Source organism: Dermacentor andersoni, chromosome 5 (assembly GCF_023375885.2).
Source record: "Dermacentor andersoni chromosome 5, qqDerAnde1_hic_scaffold, whole genome shotgun sequence".
NCBI classification, from domain to species: Eukaryota; Metazoa; Arthropoda; class Arachnida; order Ixodida; family Ixodidae; genus Dermacentor; species Dermacentor andersoni.
Window position 1 is genome coordinate 49,984,510 of NC_092818.1, and position 26,968 is coordinate 50,011,477.

The following is a 26,968-nucleotide window of genomic DNA, read 5'->3' on the forward strand; positions in this document are numbered from 1 at the left end:
AAAAAATTTATAAATAAAATAAATTTGCTTTCGTTGCATGATGCTGCTAGCGTGTGTGCGCGCGTTCGCTGGGCACTGACAATCTGCCGCTTCGATTTCTGAACGCAGGCTGTGAGGACACCATCTATGGCATCAACGGTACCCTTCGCTACCCGGAAAACGGCGGGCAGTACACTCACAAGCGAGACTGCACCTGGATCATCCACACTACTCAGGAAATGGTAGAGTAGCCACATCACTCATTCAGTTGCGGGTTTCAGCGAAAGAGGATCAACAATGCATGATGCAACCTTAATGCAGATTTCACCGCATAAATATGTGGACGCCCAAGGTGCCTGCTGACTACAGCGACAAAATTGGAATGGCAAATTCACCTGAGAAATGTCCTAATAAGGCACCTGTTTATAGACGCTTAGTACGATTATATTCGAAGTCTTTGTGTATTCTTTTGTCCTACTTGAGCATTTGATTTCTTCTGGTGGTTTCATTTGTAACATTGAAAGTGCCGCTCGAGATTCTCGCTTAGTTTTTCGCTAGTTTTTTTTCATATGACAATTCTTGCATCCAGTTATGGCAGAAAATTTTTAACCAGAGTGGTTCGTTTATCTATTTTTCTGACCAAACGGTGCATAAAGCCAAAGTAGGCGCCGAAAGCGGCTGCCGTAGACTCGCAAAACTTTCTGTGGCAACGCAGAGAAACCAAGACAGGTGAAGCCCACACGTTACAGCCACTCCTGAAAATAGTCCCACGGTCTCTTTCGCGTTTGTTAAAGCTGGGGGACAGAAAATATAAGCGGGTTACGCCCTTACAATAAAATAATGTAAAAAAGTTCGCAAATCGGTGTCGATACTTCTTTTTTTCACAGGGCTCTTAGGCGCTTTGGCAAATGTAAAACCGTTGCAACGAGCAAGCTACTAATATTCAGTTGCTACTCAAAGAAAGCAAAGCAGGCTGAGCGGTCAAACTCTGCGTGACTACTTGGCGCAGTAATGCATGTTCAGAAGCCAAGTTCTTGTAGCGCTCGGATTATTGCCACAGAAAGTACTTCTCCGGTACAGCCGCACTTCTTCGAAAATTATAGACCGTTTTGATTACAGCAGAGGCCTTATGAGGCTTGTGATTTTGCACGCTGATACAGTCCGCCGCAAGTCGGGCAAGAAAAACGAAGTTCTGTCTTGGTATTTCTGAAGAACCGAAAGTACACAGAATTTCAAAAACTTCCCTTCAGCAGCTTATCACAACTTAAAAATAAATTATGGGGTTTTACGTGTCAAAAACGCCATATGATTATGAGACACGCCGTAATAGGATTAATTTCCACCACCTGGGGTTCTTTACCGTGGACCTCAATCTAAGTACACGGGTGCTTTCTGCATTTCGCCCCCATCGAAATGATGCCGCAGTGGCCGGGATTTGATCCCGCGACCTCTTCGTCAGCAGCCCAACACCATAACCACTAAGCAACCACGGCGGGTTTATCACAATTTTATAGATAAATTATCGCCATGCGTACTTAAAATGCGATGCGCATTTCTTCTATATGAGGATGTCATACGATATGTACTTCTCATTACCACAAAATAAAAACATGCTCTTTCTTTTCCGAAATGTTAGGCAGATAGTACGCATTATTGAAAACGCCTTAGTGCTGTAGTTCGACGGGCTAATGCAGTATCGAACCCCGGAAGATAAGTTACAGTTTAATCGTTAAGGAATGGGTGCGTTGAAAATTAATAACATGCACTGTAACACAGCATGTGGTGTGTTGAGGTAACTTCAATCGCAACGCTCCATGCGCATTTAATTTGTCTTCCAATCGATTTCTTGTGCATGTTATCATCACTCAGAAGATCCGTGTTTAGAATCCCGTTTAACATGCCGAGCTGCTTCAATAGAATCCTTAACTTGGGGTTACCTCCGATCTCTCTGCAGAAATACAACATGCCTAAAGACTGGTCCGCAGTGTGCAAAAAAAAATCTGTCAGTCGATGTTTATTTGCGATGTATAAAAAAGTAAGGACAGAGGAATCTGTGAAAGAAAACAAATGCCTTGACAGCTTAACTAGTTCACAGCAAGGTCAAGCCCTTCGAACATTTAGGAGCGGTGGATAAAATAATATCTTTGCAAGGAAATCGCTATACAACATGTTTATCCATAGTAGATGCAGACAGCGTGAATACAAAACAAAGAATTTGTTTTTTTCTAGGAGGCTGGGGGGCTGGCGAAAAGCCAGGAATGCCTCAGAGTATGTCAGACCCCTTTTTCCAATAGAGTTCACTTGAAATAGAACATTGTACCAGGCCAGCATTGGTAGATATTGACACGTGTACTTATCTTTATCGGGCGACCACGTTTCGCCGCTTAACAACTGTAATCGCACAGCGACGGACGCGCCTGCATGTATCCGACGTTTCTGGAAAGTTATCGATGATTCTACCCGGCTGTCTGTTGTCGCCGAACCTTATGTTATCTGATTTCATCGCCTGACGCGAATGGCGTAGAACATTGTGGAAGGCACGCGGGTCCAAACGATTAGTCTGGAACATTCGACGACTGCTCTATAAAAGCTGACGCGCTTGACCCGCTGATCAGATTTCCGACGATCGCCGACTGTGTTCGCCGCTTTCGTTGTGCTATAAGTGTAGCCTGTTTTGTGGGCACAGGTTCGCCAAATAAAATCTAGTTTTGCCTTTCACAGTATTGCTACTGTGTTCTTAACGTCACCACCACGTGACAATATAAGCTTCAAGGAAGAACTGCGCAATGAAACGTGTAGCAAATGAATGCACAGAAACGCCAGAAACGAGCGCTCTCTCGGCTCATAAGGCTCTTTAGGCTGCTAGACCGGGAAGTATTCGAAGTGTTTCTAGAATAAAATGAAGAGGACGATTAGGTCGTTCAGCCCTTTACTCGCTCTTAGGTGTAGTGAAACTGACTGTCTCGAAAAAAAAATGGTTTGAGTGTGAACATGCGTTCCTTGATTGACAGCACATTTTCATTTTTCATTTTCATTTCATTTATTTACGTTAAGGGCCCAGAATAGGACATTACATGGGGGGTAATAACAACAAGAAACTTCAAAAGGGGGGTATAAGCATGAAGATCAAAACACAATATAAAGAACATAACTATTTTCAGTGTTAAGAACATACAGTGCATTTAGTGGTAGCATGGCGTAATGACTGTGTAATGTAATAACAGAAGGTCGAGCTCAGAACTATTTAGAATACCGCAACAAATACATGACAGCTGGATAACATGATAGTTCAGAAAAGATCAGCTGCATGGGATGGCAGGCTTGCTCATTAAGGTAGTTTAGTAAAGCCGGTTGGAAAGAAGATAGTTCTTTAATGTTGACAATGATTGTCGGAAGGGCGTTACACTCATTTATTGATAATACTAAAGGTGAGTGTAAATAGTTTTTAGTCCGCGCGAAGGGGAGGTATACCTTGAGTTCGTGGTCAATGCGGGGGGAGATGTGGGCTGCTGGATGAATTAATTTGCGTGAAAAGGCACTGTTACTGTACTGAAGACTGTGAAAAAAGGATAATCTTGGATATTTTCTGCGTATTACGAGAGGTAAAATGCCAAGGGTTCTTTTTATGGATGGCACACTGTCATAAAGAGAATATGACGACGAGATGAATCTAGCGGCTTTTCTTCGAATTGATTCCAGCATGTAAGCTTGATGTGGATGTCATATGTTAGAAGCGTACTCTAATGATGGTTTAATTAACGGATTAAATGCCTGAAGTTTGGTGTCGGAATTAGCAATGCGTAAGAGGCGTTTTAGAACGCCAATTTTTCTAAAAGCATTGGTTGTGATTAGTTCTATATCACCATTTCATTTCAGATTGCAAGTGAACAGAACTGCTAAGTATTTAATTGACGAAACTGTTTGAACTGCAGAATTGTTAATTAGATACTCGTTAGGCAAGAAGTTGAGACTGGGACCAAATTTAACGCGTTTAGTTTTCTCGAAGTTAATTTTCACCTGCCATTTGCTGCACCATTCTGAAAGAGTCGTTAAGTCGGATTGCAGGATTAAAGTGTCGTTTTGGTTTGCCATTTCTTTATATATTACGCAGTCATCAGCAAAAAGACGTATGGAAGACTGAACGTCAGTCGATATATCATTTATGTAAAATAAAGATAACAGTGGTCCCAAAACTGATCCTGGTGGGATTCCAAAGTTGACATGCGTGTGGCGGGATACGTAGTGATCATAAAGAACGCGTCTCTGCGACGATGATCGCGCGTCGGGTGACGTATTCAGTGGACAAAGATGTGCACAAGTGCGATGAGCAAACAACAGTTAAGTTGAGCGCTCCCCCCCCCCCCCCCCCCCCCCCCCGTCCTGTGCGTTGCGTTTTAAAGCGCTTAAGGTTGTCCCATAGCCTTCGAAAAAATGCTCCAACTCGCCCGGTCGTTCTTTTTTCGCCAACGCCTAACCACTGCATACCCCACTGCCATCCTTGGATGACCACGCTGCTAACCGTGGCCTGCCGTCCTCGACAGGTCCTGAACCTGACTTTCAGCGTGTTCCACCTGGAGGAGGGTCACGAGTGTGCCTTCGACTACCTGGAGATCCATGACGGGCCCACGTCGTCGCGGCGCACCATCGGCCGCTACTGCGGCACCTCTCTGAGCGGCAGCAGCCTGGTGTCGACGCAGTCGGCGCTGTACCTGCACTTCCACTCGGACAGCTCGGTCGGTGGAGACGGCTTCGCCGTCGAGTGGGTCAGCGTCGAACCCGGTGCGTTGTCGCGACTCTCTTCCTCGTCTCGGTTAACTTTGTATCGCGTTAGGTTGGGGTTCGGCGGAGCATTTACAGAATGCTTTTTTTAAACGAGTGCTTTACTGGCAGTAAACTTGCGATTTCACTGTGGAAGTGCTCCGAGGAGGCACATGACGTCACAACGCACGCCTCGCCGCGGATATTTCTCTCTCTCTCTCTCTCTCGCTGCCTAGTCACTACTGCGCATGCGCCACTGGTAGCACCGAACCACAGGTGTTCCGCCGCTGCGCAACGCCGCGCCTTTCTACGCCCGCCGTTTGGTATGACGTCACACTACGTTCCTCGTCGTTGCGCTCGCCTGCGCTCGCTTCGCCAGCGGCGTGGCAGGCCTGATAACATGTCGAGGATTGAAAAGGAGAGCTCGCGTGCGCCGCAACCACAGTTGAGGCGGCTGCATGGACGGCGACTATTCTGATAAGCAGGAAGACGCCTGGAATCGACATCGGAACGAGGTGAAGATGAAACGAATCGCCCAGGAAACAGACGAACAGCGCGCCGAACGACTGGATAAACGCCGCAACATAGCTAGACAACCAGACTAACCTGGACTTGCAATCAAGATTAACCAAGGCTAACCATGCTATGCCTTAGCTTTCGCTACGTATATCCTGGCATAGCCGAGCTAAGCCACTGCCAATTTTTTACTCATTTCAAGACGAATAAAAAAAAATAGATTATTCCGCTGCCCTGATGCCGCGGGCTATGATCGGAAGCTTACCAATATCCTTCAAAACAATAGCGTAGAACCAGTGCATACAGCTGGTACTGAAGTGTGGGACAGAATTTTTTTTACTTTAACGAAGAAACTTCAGAACAAACTGAGCATCGCGCAGTGAGTGACAGAACGAAACGTGTAATGTTAATAGATCGGAAGACGTGGCATGGGCTAAAGAGTTAATGAGTATATAGCCGACATTCTAGTACAGACTATATGGCGAATAAGAAGAGTTGGGAAAGCCCTCTTACTCTTACAGAGCCCATGACTGCCGGTCTATTAGAATGAAAGAATGCACGCCGACGAAAAGGAAATGAAGTCGTGGGCGGCTGAGAATGTTACTTGGTGCAATGAGATTAGGAAATTTGCGTGTTTAGAATAGAGTTGGCCGACACAATAACGGATAGATTAGAGATCGCAGGATCGCCTTCATCTTGCCGTTGCGGTGAGAATCCATGCCGAGAATGATAATGATCACGATGACGATCGATTGCTCACTAGAAGGGCCAAAAGCGTGACTTGGCATGGAACTCGTGCGTGTGGGAGAAAACTATGCAGAACATTCTGCGTCGCTGGCCTTCCTTCGCCGGTTAAAGCGATGCTCGCCAGGCTAGTTTCCACCGCTTTGACAGCAAACTGTTCTCAAAACCAAACCTCCTAATAGGAGGTATTCTTGTGTTCACCACGCCATAAACGCATTACTAGGCTTAGCCAGCTAGAATACGCGACCGCCTTTGACCATGCCAGTGAACATTCTTTTATTGATTCGTCAACAATGAATTACCTTATCTTTTTTACCCCTTTATTCTACTTCCCTCGTGTATAGGGTAGCCCAACCAAGGGAGACCTTGGTTAAGTTCCTGGCCTCTGCCTTTCGCTCAGCGTGCCATGTCCATTCGCATCGATCGTCTTCTGCGTATGCAACGCGCAAGAGTGTAGTAGCAATGCGTGCACTGTACAGTCTTCTTTAGAATGGATGGGCTGGTGAGGGTGTTGGCCGTTGCTACACAGCATACTGAAATGCATGCACGAAAATACACGTAGACTTGGATAAGACAAAATGCCACTATAAATTAATGATTGCATGATTGCATACTAGATAGGGATAAACACACCCGCCGTGGTTGCTCAGTGGCTATGGTGTTGGGCTGCTGAGCACGAGGTCGCGGGATCGAATCCCGGCCACGGCGGCCCCATTTCGATGGGGGCGAAATGCGAAAACACCCGTGTACTTAGATTTAGGTGCACGTTAAAGAACCCCAGGTGGTCAAAATTTCCGGAGTCCTCCACTACGGCGTGCCTCATAATCAGAAAGTGGTTTTGGCACGTAAAACCCCAAATATTATTATTATTATTATAGGGATAAACAGAGCAAAAGTGTACTCGCGCGCATCGTACTCATAAAAAGAATGCATTAGTTGCCTTCATCTAAGCAAGGAATTTACAATTCACTTCTGTCGTTCGAGTAGCGCTACCAATGGATGGCCAGAGCACAGGTATCACTTTTTTTTTCAACAAGTTAACACCAACTCATATGCAACTTTGGACTTGCTTCTACAAAGGATCCTCGCTCAGGAAAGTAGCACAAGTGCCGATCTCACAATTCACATAGAGGTGCGCGTCCTCCTTGTTCTTGCCTTTCGCGTCTGTCAAGATATCGTTACGCATAATTTTTTAGCAGTAATAATTTCTTAACAGTAATATAGCCAGATGATGTGAAGAGGTGGTGGAGGAATCGATCGGCAAACGCTTCTACGAACTTTTCTGGTGCACATGAGAGTGCAGAGGTGGATAAGCTGTGGTTGCCAATCCCTTACCCAACCTTTCTTATGTCCACCGAGAACAACTCACACCCCCAAGAGAGAGAAGAGAAAATGATGCATAGAAAGGATGCGAGGTTAACCAGAGGCAGTTCCGGTTGGCTACCCTGAACGAGGGGAAGGGTGAAGGTGGATAAAAAGAGAAAGATAGCGGAAAGGGGACATAGAGAGCAATAGGGACGAGCACGAAGAAACCGCGTCCACTACAGAGCAGTAGGGTGCGGCGTTCTTAAGAAGCCCCGTAGACCGCAGGAACCTTAATAACGCGAGTAAGGCCTTCAGCGTGGATGTTCTGTGGGAGTACTGACCTAAAGCTTTGAGTTCTGATAGTGGACGATTGTCCAACTGGTACAGTACTCTGCACAACACTTGTCTCTGGGCACTATATCGCGGGCAGACACAGATAATATGTGCAAGCGTCTCATCGATATTGCATGTGGCGCACGTGGGGCTGTTGGCAATTCCAATAAGGAAAGAATATGAGTTGGTAAATGCAACGCCTAGCCACAGACTATACAGCATGGCCTATTCACGTCGTGGTAACCCATGCGGTAGGTGCATCCGTATGTCCGGAGACAGCGAATGCAAACGACACATGGTGAAAGCATTCGAGCCCCACAGAGGCAAAGTACATTCACGGGACATTAATCGCAGCCAAGCCGCAGCGTCTGTTCAAGACACGTTGACAACTTTCATGTGCAGATCGGGTGGCGGCGTCGGCGTGGTCATTCCCGCTGATGCTGTATTGTCCTGGAAGCCACGGAAAGATTATGTTGTGTCCCTTGCCATGGGTGCGATCATGCTAGTGTCGAAGATAACCTCTCGATAATTCGGTAATACCTGTCACAAAAATGTGCAATCTAGTTTTCTAGAGCATGTGACCAATGACGCAAACAAATAAAATTATATTATTTCAAGGAAAAAATAAGTCTATTTGTGCTTGCCCTTATCAGTCTGCCTAAAATGGGTCAGCTCAATTGGTTTAAAAAATATTTTTAGAAATGCGGAACTCGAGGATCTCTCTTTATTTAATCTTTTTAATACAGCCTAGCAATCTTTGCGAATCGGCTGGATAGCAGATGGATAGGATATCAGCTGGCATGCTGACGTGCAAATAAAATACGCGCGTGCACGAATGTTTACGTTCATTCCACAGAGAGTCCGCTAATATAACTGCATCACCATACCCCAACTTCCTAAAGAAACCGGCTTTCGGTTTCAGCATCCTAGTATACAGGGAGTCTTTGGGCTGCACCAAGTTTTCAAAAATTGCCTGGGGAAGGTAGCACAATTCAAACGTTGATCTAATTTATCCCATTAGTTTGTCATTACACCTATGAGGAATCAAAATGCTTAATTAAGCTATAAGTACAATTTCGCTAATAGCATTCTTAATTATTTACTTTACGGCACATACTTCAATCTCTGAATTGTAGCTAGCGAGTATGCAAGGCGTATCGACTTAGGACTAATTTAGAGGATGATACCGCTTTCGAGATTTGCGCCGTCAAACTTGTGACAAAATGCATTGTTGTTCCACCGTTCCAGTTTAAAAAAAGAACGTTGTGTTACGCATTGAAGCAAGAAAGCCATCATGTATTTTTGTGCAACGTTCACAAATCAACTAAAGACGAAGTAGAAACACACAGGACAGGCGCTGTGTTTCCGCTTCGTCCTTCGTCGCGTTGTGACCACTGCACAAATATACAGCATGAGCGCTTTCCAACTCGCTAAGTTTTCTATCTTAATGTAGTGGTCTCCTCTCTGAGTAATTGAGGTAAAGGGTTAGAATTGTGCTCTCTACAATGGGCAATTTACAAATACTGGGTGCAGCTAAAAAAAAGCAACCAGTATATTTCACGTGCTGCCCTGGTTGTGTTTGTACAGAGTGCGGCAAAGTGATGCCCGTGGCGAACGTGGGTTCGGTGAGCTCTCCGGGATACCCTGACCACTACCCGTCGAATCGGAACTGCTTGTGGACGCTGTCGGTGCCGGCAGGAAAGCGGATCCAGCTTCACCTCGCTACAGTCCAGATGGAACACCACCCGAACTGCTCCTACGACTACTTAAAGGTGCGCTTTACATTCCGACAGCGATTGTACTAAATCGGCACAAAGGACTCTACACGCTTTGCGTTATCCAGGCGACACCCAACTCATAGACTGAGGTATTAGCTTCTATTGTCAAACTGCATCTTGCTCATACCACACCGGTCGCCTCCAGTCGAACGAGCTTCAACCGCAAACATTGTTAAACATTGATACAACACAGGGCGGGGACGCCTGTGTTCTATCGTTACTGTCGACTCTAACATTATGAACAAATAGACTAGTTGGTTTCAATGCATCACTCTAAATGGCGCTAAAAACAAGGGACAAGAAAAAAATTAATCCACCGATGCATAAGGGTCCGAGCAGCTCATACATGAGGCTAAACAGCTGTATGAGGGAGTTATCACATCCTTCGAATGTAAAACAGTTCTCCTTGTGAGGCATCTAGCTAGGGCAGAAATCCAGAAAGGCATTCTCACGGGTCACCCGCGAGAGCCGGCGATGATGCGCTGAGGTCCTTTGCAGTCGGTGACGACCTACGAATTGAGTACGTGCTCCGTCAAGAAAAACGCAGTGTACCTCTGCTTCACCTCTGAAAGCGAACCGAGCTAGCCTGAGTCAAGGCACAGCTGTAAGTAATGGTGCTCTGCTAATGAATACGCTAGCGTCATTCGAAGATAGTTTGTAGTTCCGTGCTAAAACATTATCTTTGGCTTAGCTGAGATTAGAGACTCCCACAATATTTGCCAAGGCGTTTTGGCTTCTTCCCGAACCAAAAATAAGAAATCGGCTGTCTTAAATGCGTGAAAGCGCTTAACGTGGCAGAAATATGCGAACGTCATTGGTTGGCAAATACCTACGAATCGTTGCTGAGTGAAACCGTGGTACTGATGCCCATTTATTCTTATGTTGCCAGCGACTGTACTCAGTTTCATACATAGCAGGCAACGCTACAAAGCTAAAGAGAGTTCTCTGACTTCTCGCATCCGCGACGAAAAGATAGTGCGTTACATATGAAAGAAAGACAATAGGTAGGCGACGTGTAATCTATTGTAAAATTGTCTCACACTTCTACGTCCCCAAATATAAGGTATTTATTACGTGAAATACGTAGGTGATCTGAACTTATTTGCTACTAAATAAGTGGAGTGGGGTGTTTCTGCGACAATGCGGCCAAAGCGCATCACTTGCAAGTCAGAACAAAACATAGTACGTCGTCTACTGAAAGCACAAGTATACACGTGAGTAATGTGTGATTTGGTGTACTTACGCTCGGTAGTAGTTATTCCATATAAGATATCGCAGAGAAGAAACACAACTGCGCTGCGCAAGGCGCGGAGTGGCACTTATATGGCCGCACTACTTTTGCGTCGTCCCCAGTGTTACCAACGTGCTATGTACGAAAAGGAGTATTTAAGCGCGTTTTTTCCAGACGATGCACATTTTTTTTTCTAAAGAGGTTATAAGCGCAGCGAACATGCCCTTCTTGTAGGCGAGTTCCTATCCGAGGCAGACATACTTTGCCGCCAATAACGTGAGCTTCAGAAGCTGAATTACCAAACATTTATAAATTACCTTTTTATAAATGCCTTATAGGGGCAGTTGTTTACATGGCGAAATTGAAAGCCAGTCATATTCTTATTCACCCTCATTTTTTTTCTTCGCCTAATTCGAGATATTTATTATCAAATTTCAACATTAAATCCAGAACCCTATCTAAACCGAGCGTCGCAGGAGTGCATAAAAGGCGGCCTCGCTATCATATCTGAGCGGAACGCCCCATGACTAGCGCGTAAGTTTCAAACTGAATGCCTCGGCCAGTCGCGGCAGCTGCTGATAACGGCAAGGTTCGCTTGCCAAGTATGTGCGGCTGCGTGTGAGGTCAGGATTTGCTGCGGCATGCCATCATTCAAACTTCTCCCCAAGCTTCTTTACGAGGGCGTTGCCGTCTGACGCCCAGAGTCTCGATATTGCCTCGACTGAGCTTTGGATTTTGACGAGGAGTATCTCGAATTAGGCGGCATTTTCAAGATTTTTTTAAAGGTAGGTGTGCACGAATATGTCACTGCCGTCAAATTAGCCATCGATACAGCTGCCCCACGGCACTAATAAAAAAGCTAATTGGTGAGTTTTATTTTTTTTTAATAGTCTTCCGAAGCTCACATTATTAGCGTCGAAGTATGTCCGCCTCGTCTAGTAACTCGTCTGCAAGGACGTCATGTTCGCTGTGCTCATTACTTTCTTTATGACGAAAATTCTTCATTGTCTAAAGAAAAAGCACCCTGTAGATCAGCTGCAGGCGGCATTGACGGCAGGTGGTATCACCGGCAGGGGAAGGGAAGCCGTAGCAAATTCTGGCGAGGCTGTGACGGAAGGCTGGTCGTGCGTTAAGAAAAAACGCTGAGGTGCATGATTTGCTAGCCCTATATTAAACTGACCCAAGCCGAGAAACAAAACCTGCGAAACATTTGTAGATTTGGACCCCTCCTAGCTGAAAGGGTAGTGCGAAACAAAAATGGCGAATTTTAAGGCAATATAAACTCCCCAAAAATACTTATTGTACAATCAAGTGCGGTATACGTAAGGTAACGTTTATATTATTGTTCTTGATAATTATAGCACAAAGCAAATTTGAGGCTCTGATGCAAGATGCGTTGTTGGTTCTTCTTTAATTGACTTGATACAGAGCACGTCGCCGCGCCCCATCAAACGAAAGGGGTCACGAAAGTCCCCTTAATGTTTCGATGTAGAACACCGGACATTAAAGTGTGCACACTACTATCTTAGACAATACTAAAAGTACAGGGACACTATTTTTGACAAGGCAGAATGATAAATACTGGCATAATTTCCTAGCATAGGTTATATTGCCTCGTTCTTTCTTTTGGGGGCTTTCTTGCAGTGTTCGCACGAAAGTAAATCATGTGGCTATGGCTTTTCAGCAAGTGCTTGAGCTTTCGGTAGTGTGCATTTGTGTGCCCGATCTTTTCAAGCGAAGCTTGTATTGGCTCACTATTTTCGATGGCGATATGGTCATGCCAAAATCCAGTTGCTCCCAGAGCAGCTGCGGGAAAGGGTGATTTGATTAGTTGACTGCTGCGCCGGCGTCGGGGCGTGAGTCATTATCAAGAATTGCAGTTGCATAGGCGCGCGCTCACGCCACGCGCGCAAGCAATCATAGCCGTTTCGCTTCCGCAGGGGAAGGAAAGGGCAGGAGAGGGATTCGCGCGCGCCGCACGGCTTCGTTTCGGTGCAGTTCATTCTCATAAAACGAATGGGATGGCCACACATTGTGCTTTCCCCCGAGGTACTGGCAGCCACTACACACACACACACACGAAAAAAATCTGAGAATTTTCTACTGAAGCATAAGCATTATTTGCCACTGCAGCGGTAATGCGTAGACGCGCATGAGCTAGGAAAAGCAACTTAGCAAAACTAAGCGAACACGAAGTCACAGTCGAACCAAACAATGCTTACGCATTAGTAGACAGTTCTCATAACTTCTGCAGATTTTTTCCTTGCCATTCACCAGGACGAATAGATTGATCGTTTTATTTATTTATTTATTTATTTAGTGAGTGAGTGAGTGAGTGAGTGAGCGAGTGAGCGAGTGAGTGAGTGAGTGAGTGAGTGAGTGAGTGAGTGAGTGAGTGAGTGAGTGAGTGAGTGAGTGAGTGAGTGAGTGAGTGAGTGAGTGAGTGAGTGAGTGAGCGAGCATTGGGTGAGCATTTCATTCTTCCGTAAATATCAGGAGGAGGCCACAACGGCCCATAATTGAATAAACGACTTATCGATTAGCAGCAGAACGCCATACAGCGATTTAGCAAGCACAGCCATTTAAGTATCGTAGTACAGTGAGCAGTAAAGTATGCAGGAAGCAGTATGCTGGAGGAAGGCTCGGGGAAAGCAACCGCAGCTCTTATACCAAGAAGTTTACCCCTAGTGAACTGTTCCTTGTCATGCGATGCCGGGCACCAGAAACCTATGATAGAAAAGCCTTACGGAAACTTTAGTCGTGTGTGTTCTCGTTGAAAGCGACGCGTTCTAAAAAAGAAAGGTATTTAAAAGCTTATTCTGTTTGGGATGAGCACGCAACCCTTTTATGGTACAACTGCAATACACACTAGCAATATTACATAATATGGCAGCACAGATGCTCGAAAGTAGACCGAAAACGAATCGGACAAGTAAGGCAAATGTCTCGTGCGATGCCTTCTGGGGGTTAAAATACGCGGCAACGTCTGAAGGTCAGAGTTTAAGTGTGTTCGTATTGCAAGTAAGCCAAAACACCGACAGTGTATCAAAAGGAACTGTCTCACTGGGCTTATAACCCACTGCGCCTGCTAAATGAGGAAAAGTAAATAAACCTCCTTTGCAAGTAAACGGTAATCTTGGTGTACATTAAAATGCAAAACGACGGACGTGGTGTGACGGCGCAGATCTACGATGGTGCCAGTGAACAGGATCGGCAGTTGGCCGTCTTCTGCGGCACCAACAACACGGCTGGTGAACGTCCCATCCTAAGCTCGGGTCACAACATGCTCGTCCAGTTCCACTCGGATGAGTCGAGCACCGACACTGGTTTTTACGCCACCTATGCTGCCGTACCTGGTGAGTGTCTACAGTGTTTCGGCACTTTGAGCTGCATTAGGGAATCTCTTAGTTGACAAGAAAGGCCGGGAACTTCATGCAACATAAACACGCAAGCATCACTGGCATGTTGCAGACCTTGCTTCTAACAATGATTGAGCTCAGGTCTTGGTACAATATCGTGAACCTAATAGCGCAGCCTGAACAGACAGAAAGCACTTTTTTTTCTTTGCATCTGCCCTAGTCTCTGGAGATGTATGCCTTCAAAGCGCTTATGAAATTACACGCCTTGAGTCATCGTTCTCATGTTAGCCAACAAAGTATGAGCGATTATCTGTGTGACGACTAGCGAGACGGAAACAAAGACGCAGGCGAGAGAACATACGATCACTTTAATCTGCTCCTGGAAGTTGCTAGAGCGCGGCCATTTTTAGGAACGCAACAACTGTTATTCAATTAAGTTTAGTTATTGCGTGATGGGAATATTTGAGAGCTATATTGTCACCACGAATGTAAATACCGGTTTCGGCGATAACTACCGATGCTAATACATATTTATTTCTCTTCGTGGTACGGTGTCACTTTATTAGATCGTCATGGCTGTGTTTTAATCGTGTATCGAGTGGAAACGATCGCAAATAAGAAAAATATATCGCACGCCAACGCTATGGAGCATAAATCCACAAGTCCGAATATCTGTAGCAGGTGCCTTAAATAAGCGATCCGCTCGATATCCCCGGTTGCTCCTAACAGAGAAAGGTACAAAAGGCCCTCAATAGTTGCTTGCAAAAACGCAGACTGCAAATTTACAACGACGGCATATAAAATACGTTTACACGAGAGAAAAAAAGCAATCTCTGTCAGCGCTGAATTGCTTGATCAATATATCAACCTGGACACCTGGTGAAGCCGCGTAAATAAGGCTGAGCTTACTAAAAGTGAAACTAAGCATCGCAGACGTGTGTACTGAGGCGAACTTCAATTAGGAAGAAACAAACGTAAAACGAAAAAAAAAATGAAAAACTATTGAAGTGGATTTTTATACAAAGGATTAACTTAACACACTCCTTACTCACTGAATATAGAATGTTAACAGTACCGATAAAACTTTGTTCTCATGGATCGACGCGTTTTCTCGGAGTACCGGAACTCCTGAATTAATGCATCCTGACCTGCTGTAGCGATGCTTGTTCGGCGCGTTTCGCGCTGAGCAACGTGTTATTTGGGCTTAGTTTAGAAGGCTAGGAAATAAATGACTCTCCACGAGTGCGCCTGAACCAGCGAGGCCTGAACACCCGCTGTTCCTGTGCGCAGCGGTGCCCGGTTGCGGTGGCGTCATGTCTCGCGACAAAGGCCGCTTCTCGTCGCCGGGCCACCCGAACCCCTACGAGAACGGGCTGCTCTGCGAGTGGGAGATACGAGCGTCGCCCGGCGAGCGACTTCGCCTCACCTTCGAGCGCTTCGAGCTGGAGAGCCACCCGAACTGCAAGTGGGACGCCCTGGAGGTACGGTGACGCGCCTCCCCGTGCGCGCTTACGCAGGCAACGCAACCGCTTCGAAGCGCGCGCCGGCGAGGGCAGCATTCGCGACGACCTGTCAGCGTACGGCGTGTGCCGGTGACGATTAGACACGCCCGCGAAAACGTAGGCTGCACTCAATACAAAAGACTGAAAGTTCTCCAGCGCTTGCGTCACACGTAAAGCTGCCTAAAACGACACGTCTGCTTAACTTACCGATTCATCCGGTTTGCATATAAATCGCGAAACGTTTGGAATAAATCAGTGCATAGTATTTTCGTGCTCTACACGCATCTAGTTAGCAAAAATCGATTTCAAAGCTTTAACTTAGCTTTCGAAGAATTGCGTTAAAGGCCTGTAGTTTGGCAAGTTTGTAGCGTTCATTAGCTCATCGCAAGACCAACCGCGGTTGTTGCTTAACTGTATTTCCTTTGGCAAAGCACCGGCATAGCCAGTATGTGAGAGACAGGAATGAAGCAAACAAATAAATAGACGATGAGGTGAAGAGATGCTCACGTAGATCGCTTATTTGCTATCCCAAATCTACAGTGATCTTTTTCGATATTAGGCGCCTGACGTCGGAGCGTTATTCTGTGTCTCTTACGTTTCCTATACGCCTTTAACTAAAGTTATACCGGTCAAGATCAGTGCTGCTGGTTGTCATGCTGTCATGATCAGTGCTGCTGTATTTCGCATGTAAGAATGTTACTAAGAAGGAACAGCAAATATCTTCAGACTGTTAAACTACTGCTTAAAAAATTTGTTGTCATTTCGCTGGCGGAAGAACGTTGACTATTAGCGGGCAAAATTAAGACCACACTTGTTTTCATCCTTTCGCCTATGCTCTCATGCATTTCGGCCGTTTTGGCTTATGGAAAGTCCTCGAAACATGACAGCATGAGCTTTTACGTGTTTGAACATGTCAACCTAATATTTCTCGTTGACGAACACTTTAGCACCCAGAGTTGACACTGTCGAATTCTCCGACGTCACGAGAACCTGTTGCGGTAACAGCAAAGTTTTGTCGCGAACCATGCTCAGTTTTCAAATTTTCGAGCAATTGCTAGACTACTAAGCTAAGCTCCGGGGGGGGGGGGGGGGGGGGGGGGGAGGGTATTCTGTAGGAGTCCACCTAGTGGACTGTCCATTTCGGCCGCTGCTGATTGGATGCAGCTGTACGAACGAGGAGGAGACGAGCGGCCCCAGCCAATCAGCAGCGGCCGAAATGGACAGTCCACTAGGTGGATTGCTACAGAATGCCTCCCCTGCTATTGGCTATAGTGGCCCGTGTTTCCTTCCGGTGGCGTAATAGTACTTAATAGAGCTCTATAGCCTATAGCCTATAGCTTAACGCGCTTGGTCTCTTCAGATCTTCGACGGCAGCGATGACCGATCGCCGCTGCTTCGTCGTGCTTGCGGCGACGGCACGCCCCCTCCCGTGTCGTCGACGGGAAGCTCGCTCTTCCTCCGCTTCAAGACGGACGAGAACACGCGGCTACAGGGTTTCAGCGCCCTCTACGAGACAGGTGAGGTGACAGCCGAAGGGACTTGTCTGGCAGCCTGTTCGTACACTGCTGGCAATACTCGAGCAATCACCACGCGGTGTGCGGAATCGGCAACTAGTGTTCACATTTTGGCAATTTCATCGTTAGATTTAGCGACCTTGTCGCGGTTTAGCTACAGAGTATTCTCCTTAGCGATAAGCTAGATATTTAGCGACGTGGCAGAACGATTCGCGCCATTTTAGCTACTTCAAAGATAAGAAAGTTCCGTTGGAAATGACTATAGGGTGCGCTTTAATATTGAAAACCTGAAAGAAGGTGTCCCAAATAGGCCGTACGCGGCACGTGAACAATATGACACCATAATGAAGCAACAACACTCACGGAGGCAATATGCTGCGTTTAATTGCACTGTAGCAAACAGCCTTCAAATTGAGCTCCCGAAATGCATGTTACTTTTTTTTTTTCAGGCTATAGGAAATCCAAATAAATGATGTTAACGCTGCGGACCTTGCAGTTTCACGAAATACATTAGGTTGTTGAATCTTCGCAACCACAGCGATAAATATGAATTATCGATACTCCTTGCAATCAATTTAAATTTTATGGATAGGTTTAGAACGCAGAATGGTAATCTTAGGATATATGAAATCTAGAAAAAAGGAACACGTCGGAACAGCATGGGCTCGTTCAACCGAATCAGTGCACCGCCTCTGTTTCTCATGGCATTTGGAATAATAAATACTGCGCATTGTATTCAAGTAGATCAAAGGACAGCAGCGTATTATTCGAACTGTATAACGATCAGTGAAATTATTATGACCTTTGTTAACGGGGGCATACTCACGTCGAATAATTTATTTCTCCTTACACAAGCACTTAAAGCCATATAGTTTGCAGACTTAGTGTGGACCTTGTGGGTCTTTCGCATGGGCGTCAGGTATGCTGTGATTTTTGGCAGCGTGCTCATTTCTTTTTTTTAAATCGGGATATACACGTGGCATTTCATCTGTCATCATGCCCAAATTTCAAAATGCATTAATAAATTACATAAAGTCCTGTACACCCGGCTAAAAAATTCCCCGTTTATTCCTCACCTGTACGAACACTACACGAACATGAGAAGTTTTAGTAGATTTATTACGCCATCTTAGCCTATATTATAACGTTTAAAGAATGCCTACATTCTGTCAAAATTATTCGGAAGTTTTAGCAACAGTGTTAGCAATATTGGAGTAAAATATTGCTAAAGTTTAGCCATTCAGTGTCTCAGTTTAGCGAACATGCTTGGAAAAAAAATTGACAGTACCAGAAAGAAAGCAAGGACAGCAAACGCAGGAAGGTCAACCAGAAGAGCATCCGGTTTTCTACCCTACACTGGGGTGGAGAAAGGGGAATAGAAAGAGGAAAAAAAGGGAGAGAGTAAGCACTGAGTGCGCGTGACTTTACCATACGCCAAAGAGGGTGAAAGCGAAAACCTGCGCTCTCAAGAAACGTCCATTAAATTTCTTAATTCTCATTCGAATGCGTTGTTACTTATTAGTTGTTTGCACCCGCTAAATGTCGTTGGTCTGAGTTTAAAGATACCTTAATTAACTGTGCCTTAATCAACTTGGCGCTGATTAACACCAAATGTCGTGATTTCGAGTGCCTTAATTAACTCTGTAACAATTGACTCTGCCTTTTTTTTTTATCATGATTAGCGGCATCGATGCCGCAGCAATGCGGAAAAAGACGACGACGAACGCGCGAGCAGTGGCACAGCGCTCCGATTTTCTGTACCTAACAACGCGACCTTGAAATATAGGGATCTAAGCCTTTTGGCCTTAATATGGCAAGACTGTGACGGCAAGATATGTGGATGAAGGCGTGGAGTAGCACTTTGGCTAAAGCATCGCTTGGGGAAAAAGCAATGTAACAGTTTCGTAAGGGGCGCGTCTCAAGCACGTTGTCAAGGACTGGTGGTAGTATCTAGTGAAAGTGTTTTCCTGTACCTGCGACACTTACAAAATAATGAGCTGAATGACCTGTTGAACGGTTTTCGTCATAAAAGGTCCTGCGTCCAGCCCGCAACCTCGTTGTAAGCAGGAAAGCGAAAGGGAAGCTAAGCCACCCTAAATATGCAATACTATAGAGGAAGCGTGCTTACTTTGACGGATAAATTCAGTTTGTGCAAGATGGGTCGACATGTTCGAAGCGTAACAACACTAAGTACTAGAACACAAACCCACACAAACACACAAACACCGCGAGGTCTAAACGCTGCTATATCTGCGTGCACGTATATTCTTCGTATCTGTCTTTTCACCATATTTAGTCCCGGTTATACGCACTTTGTGCTGTGCATTAGGGCGGGAAGGGAGATTGACTAAGCGGTTTTGATAAGTTTATTAATTACTGGGGTAACTCGGGCCAAAACCATGATATGATTATTAAGCAGGCCGCGATTGAGGACCGCAGTGGGGGTGAAACAGTAGAGCGTCCGCCTCGTATGCGCTGGGTAGTAGGTTCGAATCCTGGTGCCGCGGGAACCTCAATGTTTATTTTTTTTTTTTTTTTCTTATGAGCAGGGATGTCCCACGAGGTTACGCTCGGTTGTTTATCTGGGTTCCCATCTCTAAAGGGGGCCCTATAGAAAGTTGCTACTGTCTCTAGGCGCCACTTGTCCCAACCGCAGCTTTGGTGAAAAAATCGAGCTCCTGTGGGAGGCATACGAGCACTGCTGCTGGATACCTACCGCTAAAATAAGGACAAGCGCTCTCCCGGCCAGGTGGGAAGGCCAGGTGGGAACCCACCTATTGGGAAGTTGGCGGCATGGAACATCCACACTTTTTTTTTTAATTCTGGCCTCCTGGGGTTATTCAACGTGCGCTCAATGCATGGTACACGGGCGTTTTTTACATCTCCCCCCCCCCCCCCCCCCCCCATCTAGATGCATCCACCGTGGTCGGGATTTGATTCCCTGCCGTCAGGCTTCACCAAAGTTGTACTGGTGGTCGAAATTGATTTTTCGGTCTTCTGACATTTTCTTTTGTTGGAACTAAAAGAAAACGTTGCTTGAAAACCGGCGACTAAATTAACCAACATTTGCATTGTCATTGTATAAATTGAGCAATGAGGCAAAGAGCCTCTTTTTTTTTTCGCTAGCAGCATGGGTGATGTTTAGTGCAGTCCGTTTTCTTTTCATTCTTTCTACGAAGCATCAGCCTAGAAAGGTAGCATCAGCTTTCCTTAATGACGTCACAGTCAGAGGGCACGAGCCTTGTCTCCTTTTTCAGCCGTTGAGCCGCTGTGTTACAAATTAAAGTGAAGTCCAAGAACTTCTGCACTATTTTGAAGTCCTAAACTGCGGACGTCACGCAAGTCCCTCTCGATGCTTAAAGAGCCTCCGAATCACCTCCGACATCTCGAACGTATTTTAGGAAAACGGGCACATAGTATACACAATGCCGTGACGACAGGTTATCTTTTGCCAACACGGCAGCACTACGTTCCGCCGGGGTACCAGTAGCTCGAAAAAAAAAAACGAGCAAAAGTAGGCTTCTCTCCGGGATTTTCCGGTGCTTTCTTCATGCGCGCGTCACCAACAGAGTCATGCACATGACGTCCCTAGGGTAAAAGCCGTCGAGTAATGCATCTACGAAAGGCATAAGTTCCAATCCGTCAGTTAGCAAGCCTTTGCTGGGCCAACTCTTCTTCTCGCTTGCCTGTCTTGTGCAATCAACTTGATTTCTCCTCGCGTGGCGTGTATTGCGACGCGCATGTGGCGGCGACAGCGTGTATCGTAAATTCGTGAAAGTTGAGTTTAACAAACATGGAGAAGATGAACCAGAAGCGATCCCCAACCTGACGTTTGGTTAGTCACGTACTGCCTCCGTACCTCCTGAAGAAGTGCAGTCTCAATCACACTTCTACACCGTGGTCCAGTTGGCGGCTGCGGACTGCGTCAGCGTCCGCAGCCGCCAACTCGACCGTCTTCTTTTTTTTTTTTCGGAAGATGGCGGCCAAATCAGCCGATCGACTGCTCTAGACAAGTGTCACTGAGATTGTATGCGTAAAGGAGGAATAGACGTCCGTGTGGAGTGTATTGGCTCGCTCACTTTCGCACTCAGAGTGGTTTAGGAGCTCTTTTTCGGAGCGGTCCGCCTTCTCTTGACGAAGTGTCATTCTCTCCTGTCTTGTCGGGCGCCTGTTTCAGTGTGCGGTGGTCGGTGGACGGGCCTGCAGGGCGAGCTCACATCTCCGCGCTACCCGTCAGTGTATCCACGCAACCGGCACTGCAACTACACCATTCAAGTGCCACCGGGCAATGTCATCAAGCTGGCGGTCCAGGTCTTCGACGTCGAAAATGATGATGACTGCAACTACGACTACCTCGAGGTTGGTGCAGACGCTACGGCACAGAATAGTTTACTGCTTAAACGTGGTGAAAACGTTGAGAATGCCTTTGCTTTAGTAGCGCAACGCGCGTTTTGAAACGTTCAGTCAACTATAAATGCTTGCTGAACACCGCTTCTCAAGCTGATACTGCTGCCATTAAGCCACCTGAATTTCCACGGACACTGTGTTTTCTATTGTCTTACCTTAACAGGCTGGTTGACGATACTTCATGCGTAAATGCCATAGCCATTAGAGGTGCCGCCTGTATCGTGTTTCGACGTATCCACTGTGATTGTGTGATGCGGAACCACCTTTCTCACCCTTAAATTTCTTACCCTTACAATTCAACGGGTAATCGGAGCTACAAGTGGCAGCAGTGTGAATGGCGGCGGCGTCCTGCGACGCTTTGTGCCACCGCAGTACGTATGAAACATTCCTGGGCTGCACAAGTTTTCTCGTAGAAGAAAAATCGTTAAACGAGTGTACGTTAGCGAATATGTCGCTATCGAACGCTTTACGCCAGCAGATAAGCAGCATATGAAAGGTCATTGTAACTTCATGTGCTTTCTGTATACATAATGCGTCAAAAAAAAAAAAAAAAAATGTCGCCACCAGCATTATTGCAGGTAAAACTCCACAGCGGTATTCGCGCCATCGTGCAGAGGCTTCTTATAGACTTTCTTGTAATTAGATGGCGACCCGCTAGCTGGTCGGCAAGCAGAGCAGAGACTCCCATCAATCACAATAGCGACAGACGAAAATCGCTGGCAATGAGCGTATAAGGAGCTTTCGTGTTGAACAGCTAAACCAACGCCCATAAATTGTTTCGGAATAAAAACAGTATACTATGAGCAAGGAAGACAAACATTTTGAGGTACTAACAGACGTTTCTTTCGAATAAAACAGGGTTGGTCGGAGTTAAGGAATTTCGAAGCAAACATTTTTGTTTATGCGCATTTGCTAGAACATTACATACATCCATAATATGAAACTTGCTAATGTATCGAAGTATCTTAAGATACATATGGAAAGTATTGTATCGAATACAGTAATTACGGTAGTATCTTGCACGTGTATCTGAAATACTTGTTGCCCCAGTATCATGTATCATATTATGACGCAATTGCAAATTATCTTTCCCCAGTCCTGAATGCACCTTTCATGATGTAAAACGCGGCACAGTAGGACTAAAACTATTGTTAAGCTTTATTTGCACGTACTGATTGGTGACGCCTGGTACTGACAGGGTGAGTCATCACCAGTACTCACCCCGCCTTCCCTCGTCAACCAACTTCTTGCACTCGGCAGTTTCCGACCCTACCTGCGAGTTGACGCTGGGCGGCGAAAATTCCCGCTATTGCACGTTCGAATATGAGTATGAGCGTGGTATTGAGTTTACTAGGTCGTACCATGGCCCAAGAGGCCTGGTAAAGTGTAGCCGGTCTGTCACATTCGGGCTAAGTGTATAGATACAGCACCCGATATAGCGTGCGATGTGTGAGTGTGTTCGTGTGTAAGTGACTCCACCACACACCACCTCATCACGCAGAGTGATGTTTAGGACGGTGGTAATTTCCTTTTTTTCAAGTCTAAAGTGTTGTAGGTTGACGTGACTGTTTTGACGGATGGTTGTACAGACTGTCCACTTCACGATCGCCTCGTCGACAGGCTCGGTGGATGTGCGCTGAAACTATTTCCTCTGATAAGGGCAAACGTAACGCTTAAGCACTTATCTTACAGATAAGAGAACTTGCCCGAAATGGCTCAACCTCTCGCATCGGCCGCTACTGTGGCTCTTCCACGCCGCCGGTGATTACTTCAACATATAACCAGCTGCGGTTAGTGTTCCATACTGACCACTCCAACGAACACCACGGCTTCCTGGCGAACTACACTGCGGTTGATATCGGTAAGTCGTCGCGGCCTACATCGCGGACTTGTCTGCTAACACAAGGGTCTAACTACCTGCTATTGGGAACAGAATTTACAGCGAAGTTGTTAGCTGCTCGTTGGCGGGCATTTCTCACGCCTGCGTCTGTGGGCAAAAATGTGGGCCGATTCCGGAGGTAATGAAGTACCGGACCGACCCACGACGGAGGTGAAGCAGGCTTCAAGCACTCGGCAAAGTGAAGAGAAAAGTGCATACATTCTTTGGAGTCTCAAACAAAAAAAATAACACTAAAGAAGCATCCGGACTAAATATTTGATGACCAGCCCGCGAGAAATCCATAAGGGCGTTCTATGCCGCTTCTCGAGGCATGAGACCATGGCGTAATAGTTTCAATATCGGCCTTGTGTAATAGAGGTCCTGTGTTCGTAGCCTGCCATAGAACTTTTATAATAATGTTGATTTATTTATTACACAGTACTTTGTTGAAAATGACGAGCTCACAAAGTCACGGAGCCCTCTGAAGCCAGAAGGACGAAGTCTGGGCAAATCCATGTACTTCCCATAATTGCTATGCTGGCTTAACCGCCCCGATTGCAGCTCTGTAAACTCTACCGCTGCAGAACTGCTGTGAGTTGGCCCCGCAAAGTTAGTGCTCCCGAGGAGCAACAATGACCTTAAACGATTATCACTACCATAGCTTTAAGGCAATAAAATATTCCATAGACCCATCAGCAACTGCAGTGGTTTTGCAACACCTTCGCTGCACATCCACTTTCGCAGGGCCGGGATGGCGAGTCAGTTTTTTTCTATTTAGCGTATCAGTTAAAAAAAGATGGCCGGGAATGTGTAAACTCCAAAGATGGACCATTAGGTACAATTTGGAACTCTGAAACCTAGCAGAAAAAACAATCTCAGAAATATGACAAGTCCACCTATCTGAAGCGACAAAATTGATGTGGAGTAAAGAATTTTTGATGAGGACGTTCGCGAAACTTCAGCAAACAATTCAGTGATTTCAAGCAAGCTTCAGACTAAAATGTAGTACACGTCCGCTTTACACGTACAGTATAACAAATATCACATAATGAATACATTTCATTATGTCGTATTTGCACAAAGTAATGCATACTGTAGTAAGTCTATTGCTTAATTATCTTTTATTTAACCTGCCTTTGTTAACTAAAACAGTTTGCGGCTCTGAAATTAAAATTCTGGGCCTTATTCAGAAAGTGTTACTGCCCTATACTTGTTCATAAGAGCAAATTTGAGCCAATATAATGCTGGACGTATCATGAGTGAAGGCCGTTGGCCAATGGCACGAGACAATTACAAATGAAAACACCCGCCGCGGTTGCTTAGTGGCTGTGATGTGGCTCTGCTAAGCCCGAAGTCGTGGAGTCGAATCCCGGCCTCGGCGGCAGTATTTCGGCAGGGCCGAAATGCGAAAACCTCCGTGTACTTCCATTCAGGTGCACGATAAAGAACTGCAGGTAGTCCAAATTTCCGGAATCCCCCACTACGGCGTGGCTCATAATCAGATCGTGATTTTGGCAGGTAAAACCCCATAATTTAAATGAAGTGAAAAGCTCTGTGAAATAGGCCCCTGCTTCCAACACTAAGCCTAACTTAGTTGCGTCCCTGAAACACATAATTCGTTCGTACAGGTTCAGCTAATGGACAAGTGCAAGCGTGCCTGTTTCCTAGATAGCCGAATATCAAAAATCAGAGTTGGCCACTCAAGCTGAACTTTCCTCTTAAATACTGAAAAGCAGTTTCTTCCACGTGGAGATTTGGACAGCACCGTAGTGTCTAGAGAATAAGGCCATCATGAAGACCACATATTTGCACTGCGGCCTGTCAATACCGCACAGTTGCAAAGCTACGCCGAATCACATATGCAACCGTGAGGACTACAAACAGCCGCAACAAATACAGTCGCGGCATGCATGTACCAAAAGGGTCGCAGCACCTTGCCCGATTAACAGAGCCCCCTTTTTTTAAATGCATTTCTTTTATTTCCAAAGATATCCTTGGAAGGCTTCTTTAGAGATGAAAGGCTGCTACCTGCTACTTGAGAGGCCTCCTTGAGAAGGCAGAAACCAGAGAAATGACACCGCTCGATATCGTTGCAAGGCACACACTACTTTTGTCTACGTAGCATCGTCTTGAACATTATGATATTTTTGCGTAAAAAACATCGTACAGCTAAGCAGAAAACAAATGCTACGCACAGAAATCGAAGATCATGAAGCAAATAATCAGCTTAGAAAATTCTTGCAAGGGTCACAAAATAAAATGCAAACTGCAAAGGTACATTTCATACAATGACAAAATTGAAGAGAAATAAGATTCAATCAAATTTAATTGTTTAGGCAGCAATGTAAAACACAACTGAAGACCTTCAAAGAAGGCTTACCACGCTGTAAAAGCGTACACTAGGAAAGATTCAATGGGTCCAAGGTATGATGAAGCCTTAATAATGTCTATTTGTTTTAGAAAAGGCGACGCAATAATTGCTAAGCAGTTTTAAAGGCATCAATATTCTTACACAGACATTATACGCACGCCTGACCTAGCCCATGGGCCTTCTGTGCTTAAGGCGATGTGCCGCGCTTACTCGATCATCGACTCCGTAGGATGCGGTGGCGTGCTCACCGAGTCCGGCACCCTGGCGAGCCCCGCAACTCGTGCGGCGGCCAGCGACCACGGGGACGGTGGGGACGACGGCCCAGGAGGGGGCAGTGCCGAGGCCTACCGGCACAACATGATGTGCCGATGGATCCTGCGCGCCCCGCCCGGACACACCGTGCGCCTGAGTTTCACGCACTTTGTGCTCGAGGACTCCTCAAACTGCACGTACGACTACGTCGAGATACACGACACCTCGGACCAGATGATCGGAAGGTACGTGCAGAAAGGGGCGGCCCAGTTATCGTGTAGCTGGTTGGTGAGGGTTTGAGCCTTTAGAGCTGTGGCGTATTGCGTCAGTCGTAAAGGGGGTGGTTTTAAAGCACTGAAGGGGTGTGTGGGGAAGGCGAAAGGGTCGACACAACCTGCCGAGCTTACGTATACCCGAGCCTTTGGCTACCAAATATGAAATATAAACTGATCTTGCAATGCGTTCAAGTAGGTTCCCAGCACATATAAAGACCGCATTCAACACTTCTTCATCATTATCATCATCATTGTACCATCATCATAAGCTTATTTCTACGTCAACTGAGAGACGATGGCCTCTGCCAGGGATCTCCAATTACCCCAGTCTAGCGCCAGCTGATTCAAACTTGCACCTGCAAATTTCCCCATTTCATCACGCCACCTTATTTTGTACCATCCTTGACTGCGCTTCCCTTCCCTTGACACCCATTCTGTAACTGCAGTGATCCACCGGTTATCTACCCTATGTATTACACGGCCTGCCCAACTCCATTTCTTTCTCTTAAGGTCCACTATAATAACGGCCATCACCGTTTGTTCTCTGATCCACACCGCTCTTTTCCTGTCTCTTAACGTTAGGTCTATCATTTTTTGTTCCATCGCTGTTTGCTCGATCCTTACCTTATTCTCAAGCTTGTTTGTTTACCACCAGGTTTCTCCCCATATGTTAGCACCGGTAGAATGCAGTCATTGTACATGTTTCTTTCAACGGCAGTGGTAAGCTCCCAATCAGGATTTCGTAATTCGTGGCATATGCACTCC

The 26,968-nt window shown here is 46.0% G+C and overlaps 1 protein-coding gene across 1 annotated transcript in view; it reads left to right on the forward strand.

Annotated features, from left to right (window-relative positions):
• LOC126530351 (cubilin-like) overlaps positions 1-26,968 on the forward strand; it is a 206,637-nt gene that overhangs the window by 33,821 nt on the left and 145,848 nt on the right. The window contains exons 9-16 of the mRNA XM_072288317.1: positions 109-221; positions 4,521-4,758; positions 9,223-9,407; positions 13,829-14,000; positions 15,294-15,484; positions 16,866-17,022; positions 21,197-21,378; positions 25,869-26,173. Of these exons, the coding sequence (XP_072144418.1) occupies positions 109-221; positions 4,521-4,758; positions 9,223-9,407; positions 13,829-14,000; positions 15,294-15,484; positions 16,866-17,022; positions 21,197-21,378; positions 25,869-26,173 (1,543 nt within the window). The remainder of the gene's footprint in view (positions 1-108; positions 222-4,520; positions 4,759-9,222; positions 9,408-13,828; positions 14,001-15,293; positions 15,485-16,865; positions 17,023-21,196; positions 21,379-25,868; positions 26,174-26,968) is intronic.